This window comes from Mus caroli, unplaced genomic scaffold (genome assembly GCF_978045245.1).
Source record: "Mus caroli unplaced genomic scaffold, Mus_caroli_1 scaffold_15, whole genome shotgun sequence".
NCBI classification, from domain to species: domain Eukaryota; kingdom Metazoa; phylum Chordata; class Mammalia; order Rodentia; family Muridae; genus Mus; species Mus caroli.
The window spans coordinates 94,032,204-94,042,272 of NW_028227270.1; the positions used below are offsets into that span (position 1 = coordinate 94,032,204).

The 10,069-nt window shown below is 34.4% G+C and overlaps 1 protein-coding gene across 1 annotated transcript; it reads right to left on the reverse strand.

Annotated features, from left to right (window-relative positions):
• Window positions 1-456: 456 nt before the first annotated feature.
• On the reverse strand, window positions 457-6,268 carry LOC147001039 (prolactin-3D1-like). Its single transcript, XM_085830778.1, has 5 exons — window positions 6,238-6,268; window positions 5,510-5,664; window positions 3,949-4,056; window positions 1,933-2,112; window positions 457-654 (listed from the first exon to the last, which is right to left on the reverse strand). Exons 1-5 carry the CDS (start codon window positions 6,266-6,268, stop codon window positions 457-459), a joined length of 672 nt encoding a protein of 223 aa, XP_085686904.1.
• Between the last annotated feature and the right edge of the window lie 3,801 nt (window positions 6,269-10,069).

Below are 10,069 nucleotides of genomic sequence, written 5' to 3' on the forward strand. Positions count from 1 at the left end.
TTCATCCTGTGTATATTGTGGAATATTTAAATTGATTGTAGTTAGGAATAGTACAATAGCATTGAACTTACTTGTTATTAGACCAAAAATTTGCTCACAAAATGTTTTTTAAATTAACTACCTCAGATATATCTATCTTCTTGATATAACAGAGCTGATGAATAGTGACAATCTCTTTCTTTGGTTTTGTTAATTTGTCTACCTCCATTCACTGAGATCTACAATAGCTTATGTGACTGTCAACCTTGAGAATGTTACTTGCAACACATCACCAAAGCCTGGATCCAAATGATATTAAAAGGACACAAGACACTTCAAATTTCACATTGAATCTAAATAATTGTATTTTATTTTATGACAATAATTCCATTATAGCTCTGCATAACTGAGGAAGGGAAAGCATTACAAGTCTGTTTCAACAAAGACCATGTGGGCAGGGCTTCGCTGGGTGGGCACTCAACATTCGTTCTGAAAGACAACTCGGCACCTCAAGACTTTGATGTAGCTGTCTATCTTATGGATGTCCCTTTTAATGCAGCGGCAGAGGTTATAAACAGCAAAAAGATGAGAGTCTTCATTAGGTGACTGCAGTTCTTCGAGTCCAGACCAGGCAGGGTAGTCAAATTTTTCACTTTCTTCAATGTTAGCCTGAGTCTAAACATCAAATGGAATGGTATTATTGACATTATCTCCTCTCTCTCTCTCTCTCTCTCTCTCTCTCTCTCTCTCTCTCTCTCTCTCTCTCTCTCTCTCTCTCTCTCTCTCTCTCTCCCTCTCTCTATCTCTCTCATGTGTGTTTGTGTGTGTGTGTGTGTGCATGTGTGCATAGTTCATTTTTTTGTAGTATTAAATACACACGATTTGGATGTCAGCAGTCAATTTGGGGTAAATTGTCACCTTGGCTTCTCCCTTGACTTTTGAGACAGATACTCTTACTCTTACCAGGATCTAAGCTCTAGTCTGCTTCAATCTGACTCCCTTGTCTGGGTGTTATCAAGTGAAAACAGCACATCACTCTTCAGAGATAAAAATCTGGAACTGGCAAGTCCTTACCCATTGCCAAACGGCATGTGACATGAGACATCTCCCAGTGCATATTTCTTTTAAATTTTAAATAATATTAACAAGAAAATAGAGGTCTTTAAGTCTTTGTTGAAAACCATGGAATTTAATATAAAGGACTTAAACACCAAAATAGAACTTGGAGACAGGCATATATACTTTCTGATATGACACTGATCTCATGCAAGGTATATCTTTATACAGGTAAACAAATGATGCTCATGCAAGGTGCTCTTTGGCAATATCTATCTATCGCATTGTCGGTCTGTCCATCTGTCTGTCTGTCTCTCTCTCTCTTCTTCTCTCTCTCTACCTTCTGACTGACTCTTGTAAAATTCCACATTCAATTACACACACACACATATATATATATACACACACACACACACACACACATATATATATATATATATAATTGTATAAATGTGTGTGTGTGAGTGTGTGTGTGTGTTTGTGTGTGTGTCTGTGTGTGTGTGTGTGTGCGTGCGTGCATGCGAGCACCCTTTATACTATATTAGTTTTGGTAGAGAGTCCTGATGCTTTTCTTCTTCTCAGATACATCTATCCTACATTTTGTGTACTTTATTGAAACTTTCTATTTTAAAAGTATATTTCACTTAATATGTTAATGTATAAGCAATACAGAAAATGATTGTCATAAGATCTTCTGAATTGTGCAAGAGTGCCCACCCCATCTAGGACAGAAACTTTCCCAATTACTCTGAGGCATAGAAGTTCTCTGGAGATTAATGTTATGTGAACTTCTTATAAAATATCCTTGGATTTGAGCATTTCAAAATTCTTTTTGCATTATACTATTTACCATGTGCGTACATAGCATCAACAAAGACATGCAGAGAAACAACTTACCCTGTTGTATATTGTCTGAAGTCCCTCCAGAATTATAAGGTTTCTGTCCTTAATGTCAGCAGCTTTTTTGCCCATACTATCAGAAGCTCCTGGAAGAGCAGTCAGTGCAGACACCAGGTGTTTCAGAGGTTCTTTCCAGGAAATTGAAACATTCATCATTGCTTTCAGAAGGTCTTCAGTCTAAGAAAACATCATTGAACATCACATTACACTAGGTAGCTTAGAGCGGAATAGTTAGATGCCTGTGGTTTTTTTCAAAAAGGAGGCATACAACAGTATATTTTTATTAATAATACTGTGTTAATGGTTCCATACTTTACAAATATTTTATACCATATAAATGTTGTGTAATGAATATTTTCATGTCCCAAATTCCACTTTGATAAATAAAACTAAATAGGTCTTAATAATTCTTTCAATATAATGATAATTTGTGTTTCTGTTCATTATATTATGTGTCCTAATTAAACCTCTTCTCTTAGATTACTTCCCTATCTATGAGAAAACAAGGTCTATAGGTCTTAGTAGGTGTCCAGAAACATATCTCTCATAGCATAGATGGTAACACTGTCAGAAGCTAGTGGCTCAAATAATTTCTACACTCGTCAGCCAAATTGGTTTCTCATATTCTTGAGACTTCTATATAGAATATGAAAACGTGATTACTGAAGAAAAATGGTTTCAAAATTGTATTTTTCAGGTATCTCCCTGATTCCCACCCTTCATCTAGAGAAGTTGTTGATGTATTGACATGAACAGAAGAAAAACGATTACAGAGATCTATTTAATTCCAGGTATCAGTAGAAATCAAAATGGAATTTTGACCAAAGAAGTGTTAATGTAGTTCCAGGCTAATACAAAATAAAATGATTTTGTTAGATTTTGCTATGAGGAGTCCTAGAGATTTCAAAAATAAAGACAAGGGGGAAATGCACTCAGAATTTCTAAAAATGTTTACATTTATGTAGGAAATGGACAAGCCAGTGCTGATAGCATACACGATTTTAGAAGAATTGTTCAATAATGATTAAGAGTGATTGCATGATATAAAAGAAATTTAAGGTGAATTCTTACTTGGCAAGTAAGAGAAATTACTTTTGGAGACTCTGTTTATCATCTCAAAAAAAAATCAGAAATTCTTTGTTATCATTAAATGTTTTTGTGTCAACAGATTGCTATATGTATTGTTTAGAACAGTGTGTAGAAAAGTTTTCCTCCATTTCTATTTCTTTTATTTTTCTTTATACAGTAAATTTATTTATGAGAGTATATTGTTTATGTTATTTGCTTTATTAATAGAAGTATGACTGGAGAATAGTTTATGTGTATGAGGTAAATCTACATATTAGTTTTATGTAAATCGAACTCTAATATTTTTGATAGGTAGTCAAAGGGAAGAAATCGTAGCACATATACATTAGATCTTCTTCATAGTTATGAAGACTGCATCAAAATGGAATTCATCCTGAGGAGCATGAAACAGCCTTCAGAGGAGTCTCTTAGGAAGCTGATTTTCAGTTAAGATACAAGCGAAGGCAGACCAGTCAGGAAAGACTATACAAAAAATGAAGAAACAGAAGTAGGTCCTGGAGAGTTTAGAAATTTAGGAAGAAAATTCACTAGTGCTGCCAGCATTAGATCTTTAGCGTCATACCACAAATACAACTGGATTTGTATTTACCCTATATGTATATAAATATATTCAAGAATGAGTTTCCAATTGAGGGAAGAACTTCCCAGGTGACAAACCGAAGGTTATGGTGAAACTGGCTTCTATCTAGACAGTTAGAACTAGGTAAAATGGGAACTGGCAGTCATCTAATTTAGTGCTAATGTTATCAACTATATGATTTCATTATTCTCTGACACTTCCACTTTTATCTATTAATTCTATGATTACCACACCTCTATGGGCTTAATAATCATATATAGAAAAGCTAGCCCACATGTGATATTATTTGTTTGGCAAAAACAAAACAAAACAAAACAAAACAAAAAAACAGGGAGGAAACCTACTTTAGTTTCGTGGACTTCCTCTCGATTCTCTGGAGTATGGATGGAAGCAGTATGACACAGGGGAAGTGTTCTGTCTGTTATCCAAGTTTTATCGAAAAAATCCAAATGCTGGAAGAATTTAAACATTTTGATTCATTTGAAGTTTCATAAATGAATGGAAATATACATGTCCATAAGAATATTACATTTATAAAACAACACATTTTTATATTTAAGAATCATACAATATTTGAAATAGTGGATCAAGGGAAATATAATAAGCCTACCTATTATATCTCACACATGTGCAAACTAGTTTTCTATTGTCCCCATCTTTTCCCCTCTTTACTGCTCTTTTTTATTGTCCTTGCTAATATTATTTACAAAGAAAAAAACAGAATGCCCCCAAATGCCTGATTAATGTATTTTTAAGTATTATGTTTCCTAGGATTTGACTAAGAGTCATAGAATTGTTATTTTTTCTGCAGTTTTATACATATCTTATTTTTATTGGTTAAAAAGTGACATGCCTTTTAAAGTAGGGTTGTGACTTTATAAATTTGCTCTCAAATATTACCAAGCGTCTCTTTCATACAAAGGTTGTAAAAAATGTGCAATTTACTACTATTGATACAGTCAACAATTAAGTATTAAATTTTGGGCATGTTTTAAGGAATTATGCAGCAGTGAGTAACATAAGAATTCACAAAAAACCTTAATATTTCTATATTAATGATATAAAGAATATGCTTGAATAAGGTATTTATTAGGAAAATACAAAATTAATTAATAAATAAAGGATTATTAAAAATATACTGCTGAAAGATTAGAAGAAAGTAATAATGGATATAAGAAAAATGAGTGAAGTAAACTAACAATGAAAATGTATATTCTCTATAAATGTAGGGGAATATACTCCATATACTCAATTTTCAATGGAAATTTTCTCTATAGTTTCCTCACTAGCAGACCCTGAACCTATAAGTTATATCCCTGAAGAAAAGATAATGTATTTTGTTTCTAAATCATCTCTTCAATTGCACTAAGACACTTTCCTGAAAATGATAATCCATAATTCTTAGACTTTGTGAACTTAAAAAGAGACATTGTGTTTTGTTTTTGCTTTTCACTTTTTCTCATGGTTTCAATTTTACTTAGTATTATACTTTTCATATAAGTACCTCATAGATTTGTCTTTTGTTAAATTTATTCTTTCCATATACCTAACTTAAATGCAATTCTCCTGTACTATGTATCTTCAGATCAGTAAGTATAAAATGGTCATGAAGACAGAACCCATGGGTAAATTACCGGGAAATCAATGTTCCTGTGACAAAGTTCAAAACAAGTTATTATTTTTAAAGTTATAGAAAAATTTAGAATGTCATTTAATTCTTTACAATTGTTTTGATATTTTAATGAAACTTCATATTCTGCCCATTCCACATTTTGCTATATGAATCTATTACCTATAACACGTGATTTATTTGCAACTATATATATAGAACATTCCAATTTTATTAGTGTTTAGTTAGTTGAAGGCCCCTTTAGATAAGAATCCAGAGGCAAGGGCATTACTTACAAATTCCCTATACACATCTGCAGTCAAGATAAATGTTTTATGAGACAGTTCAGCCAAACGTGTATACAGGTCTTCAGTGGACACCATGACAGTTGGTTTGGAGGACACATTCTCCCAAAGGAGTAGGCTTGAAACCAGCAGCAACAATTGCATTCCTGTTATCAGAGAAACAAACTGAAATAATCTATGCATATGTGGTTACAACAGATGGATTATCTGTGGATGCTGTCTTTTCTGAGGGTCCTCAGCCATTATAATCGATTTGCTATTGCTTAATAGGGTACTTATTTCCATAAGTCAGAAAATACGGAAAAATGGTGACATTTCTCCATTAGAGAACTGAAAATGTAGGAGACATCTCACAGTGTGCATTTGCTCCAAAGTAACTTTTCAAGTAGTTTGTAAACACATGGAGCTTTGACTAACCATGAAACAGAATCCTCAGATAATTATCTGAGACTGTTTCACTACATTCAAATCTCCACCATTAACCAGAAACACTGTAAAATGTTTCTTTCAATAGACCAATTAATTGTTACTGTAATCAAAAGTTCTAAATACAAATGTTTAAGAGGCACTTTGACAAAACAAAAAAAACAAAGCAAAGAAAGAAACAAACAAACAAAAAACACATCACATCTAAAAGTAAATCCACACTCCAAACACATCTTGAATATGCCTGCAATATTAAGGTTAACAGAGAGGTATATGGATGAATGGCAACCTACCGGAGCCTGAAAGAGTCAAAGTCAGTTGCATTTCTGAGAAGATCCACCACAATGTACGCTCAAAGTCAAGAAATCTGCTTCACCTGAGTGTTGAATTCATTCAACGTTCTACCTCCTATATATACTACCAGACTATACCCAAACCCAAGCAGAGCTGGGGGCTAGATTGAGTCATGTCTATTGATAAGCAACATTCTTCCTTGAGGATTATTAGTATCCTCTTTACATTTAACACAATGTATGCGTCAATATTTGTCATACTGCATATCCCCCATGTGATCTGGAGAGGTCAAGTCATTCTCCAAATCAGCAAGATCATCTGAACTGATCGATTACTCATTTTCCGTCCATCAGGAGAAAAGACTTTTCCTCCTATACATCACCTTAATTCAAGATCTTATGTCTGCCATGTCTTCTGCAAATTTTCCTACTGTTTTTAGTTATAATCAATGTTGTCAATAATTATATGAATATTTGTCCTCTCTATTGCTCTAACAGACAATTTTTCTAGACTGTTTTACTAAACTCAAATCTCTTCCATTAACCAGAAACACTGTAAAATGTTTCTCTCAATAAATGAGGTAAAAGTCCTCAACAGACACAAAAATATTAAAATAAACCCATGAGTCCTATCAGGTCACCACAGACTAAGAATGATTTTGATTAAGAACATAAATAATAGAAATGCCGCATACACATGGAAGCTGAACAACACTCTACTCAATGATAAGTTGGTCAAGGAAGAAATAAGAAAAAAAATTAAAGACTTTTTAGAGTTTAATGAAAATGAAGCCACAACACACCCAAACTTATGGGACACAAAGAAAGTAGTCCTTAGAGGAAAACTCATAGCTATAATTGCCTCCAAAAAGACAGTGGAGAGAGCATACACTAGTAGCTTGACAGCACATCTGAAAGCTCTAGAACAAAAGGAAGCAAATTCACCCAAGAGGAGTAAATGGCAGGAAATAATAAAACTCAGGGCTGAAATCAACCAAGTAGAAACAAAAAGAACTATACAAAGAATCAACCAAACCAGGAGCTTGTACTTTGAGAAAATCAGCAAGATTGATAAACCCTTAGCCAGACTCACTAGAGAGCACAGGGACAGTATCCTAATTAACAATATCAGAAATGAAAAAGGAGACATAACAACAGAATCTGAGGAAATCCAAAAAGTCATCATGTCCTGTTACAAAAGGTTATACTCAGCAAAACTGGAAAATCTGTATGAAATGGACAATTTTCTAGACAAATAGCAGGTACAAAATTTAAATCAAGATCATATTAACGATCTAAACAGTCCCATATCCCCTAAAGAAATAGAAACAGTCATTAATAGTCTCAAAACCAAATAAAGCCCATGACCAGATGGGTTTAGTGCAGCTTTCTATATGAACTTCAAAGAAGAACTAATTCCAGTTCTCATCAAACTATTCCACAAAATAAAAGCAGAAGGTACTGTACCCATTTCATTCTATGAAACCACAATCACTCTGATACCTAAACCACATAAAGACTCAACAAAGAAAGAGAACTTGACACCAATTTCCCTTATGAATATTGATACACAAATGCTCCATAAAATTCTTGCAAACCTAATCCAAGAACATATCAAAATGATCATCCATCATGATCAACTAGGCTTCATTCCAGGGATGCAGGGTTTGTTCAATATAAGGAAATCCATCAACATAACACACTACATAAACAAACTAAAAGACAAAAATCACATGATCATCTCATTAAACATTGAGAAAGCACTTAACAAAATCCAACACCCATTTATGATAAAGGTCTTGGAAAGATCAGGAATTCAAAGCCCATATCTAAACATAACAAAAGCAATATACAGCACACCAGTAGCCAACATCAAAATAAATGGAGAGAAACATCAAGTAATCCCATTAAAATGAGGGACTAGACAAGGCTGCCAACTCCCTCCCTATCTATTCAATATAGTACTCGAAGACCTAGTAAGAGCAATTAGACAACAAAAGGAGATCAAAAAATACACATTGGGAAGGAAGAAGTCAAAATATTACTACTTGCAGATGATATGATAGTATACATAAGTGACCCCAAAAGTTCCTCCAGAGAACTCCTAAAACTGAAAAAACAACTTCAGTGAAGTACTTCAATACAAAATTAACTCAAACAAGTCACTGGCCTTTTTCTATACAAAGGATGAACAGGATGAGAAAAAAAATTAAGGATATAATACTCTTCACAATAGTCACAAATAATATAAAATATATTGGGCTGACATTAATGAAGAAGTGAAAGATCTGTATAATAAGAACTTCAAGTCTCTGAAGAAAGAAATCTAAGACAATCTCAGAAAGAGGAAAACACCTCCATTGCTGGTGGGATTGGAAGCTGGTAGAGCCACCCTGGAAATCAATTTGGTGATTCCTCAGAAAATTGAACAGGGAACTACTGGAAGATCTAGCACTAGCACTCCTGGGCATAATCCCAGAACATGGTCCAACTTGTAATAAGGACACATACTCCACTATATTCATAGCAGCTTTTTTTATAGTAGCTAGAAGCTGTAAAGAACCCAGATGTACTTCAACAAAAGAATGGATATAGAAAATGTGGTACATTTACACAATGGAGTACTACTTAGCTATTAAAAGCAATGAATTTATGAAATTCTTATGCAAATGTATGGATCTGGAGGATATCATCCTAAGTAAGGTAAGCCAGTCACCAAAGAACAAACTTGATATGCACTCACTGATAAGTAGATATTAGTCCAGAATCTCAGAATACCTAGATACAATTTGTAAAACACATGACACTCAAGAAGAAGGAAGACCAAAGTTTGGATACTTCGATCCTACTTAGAACAAAATACCCATGGAACGAGTTACAGAGACAAATTTTGGAGCAGAGACTGAAGGGATGACGATCCAGAGACTGCCCCACCTGGGGATCCATCCCATAAACAACCACAAGCCTAGACACTATTGTGTATGCCAACAAGTGATTACTTACTGGAGCCTGATATAGCTGCCTCCTGAGAGGCTCTTCCAGTGCCTGACAAATACAGAAGTATATGCTCACAGCCATCCATTGGACAAAGCACAGGGTCCCCAATGAAGGAGCTAGAGAAATTACCCAATGACCTGAAGTGGTTTACAGACCCATAGTAGGAACAACAATATGAAATAACCAGTACCCCCAGAGCACCCTGGGACTAAACCACCAATCAATGAATACTCATGGGACTCTTATCTCTAGCTGCATATGTATCAAAAAAGGCCTAGTTGGTGATCAATTGGAGGAGAGACCCTTGGTTCTGTGAAGGTTCTATGCCCTAGGTTCTATTCCTAGAGAAATGCCAGGACCAGGAAGCAGGAATGTATGGGTTGGGGATCATTGGGAAGGTGTGGGGGTATAAGGCATTTTAGGAGCAGAAACTAGAAAAGGGGATAAAAAAATAAATAAGGTAAAAGTTACAGCAATGAACAAGTCTAAACACAAATGTTGAAGAGGCATTTCAACAAGCACATCAAATCTAAAGGAAGCACATTTACCAAAAGACGACTTTAGCTGTAGATTGTAACAATTTTAGGCACCATATTTTCACTGTACTACAATATAACACTTAGATTTTTTTATTTGGTTTGGAAATAAGATAATTGTTGCTCACAATAGTAACTGCTCTGCCATGGATTCAGTACTTGCCACACTTTGCTATGGCTGTTTTATGACACTCACTTTTAAAACATTTGGGAATTATCTTGAAACATTCTACATAATGACACATGGAATCATGAAACACATTCCATGTTTTACCAGATTCTATAGCATTAGTCTCTAA

What these genes read in the sequence shown, in the direction of transcription:
- LOC147001039 (XM_085830778.1), bottom strand. Translation starts at nt 6,268, where the DNA reads ATGCAACTGACTTTGACTCTTTCAGGCTCCG. An exon ending in CAGATGTGTATAGGGAATTT is followed by an intron (nt 4,057 to 5,509) that starts GTAAGTAATGCC and finishes AAATTCTTCCAG; the next exon opens with CATTTGGATTTTTTCGATAA. An exon ending in TTCAGACAATATACAACAGG is followed by an intron (nt 655 to 1,932) that starts GTAAGTTGTTTC and finishes TTTGATGTTTAG; the next exon opens with ACTCAGGCTAACATTGAAGA.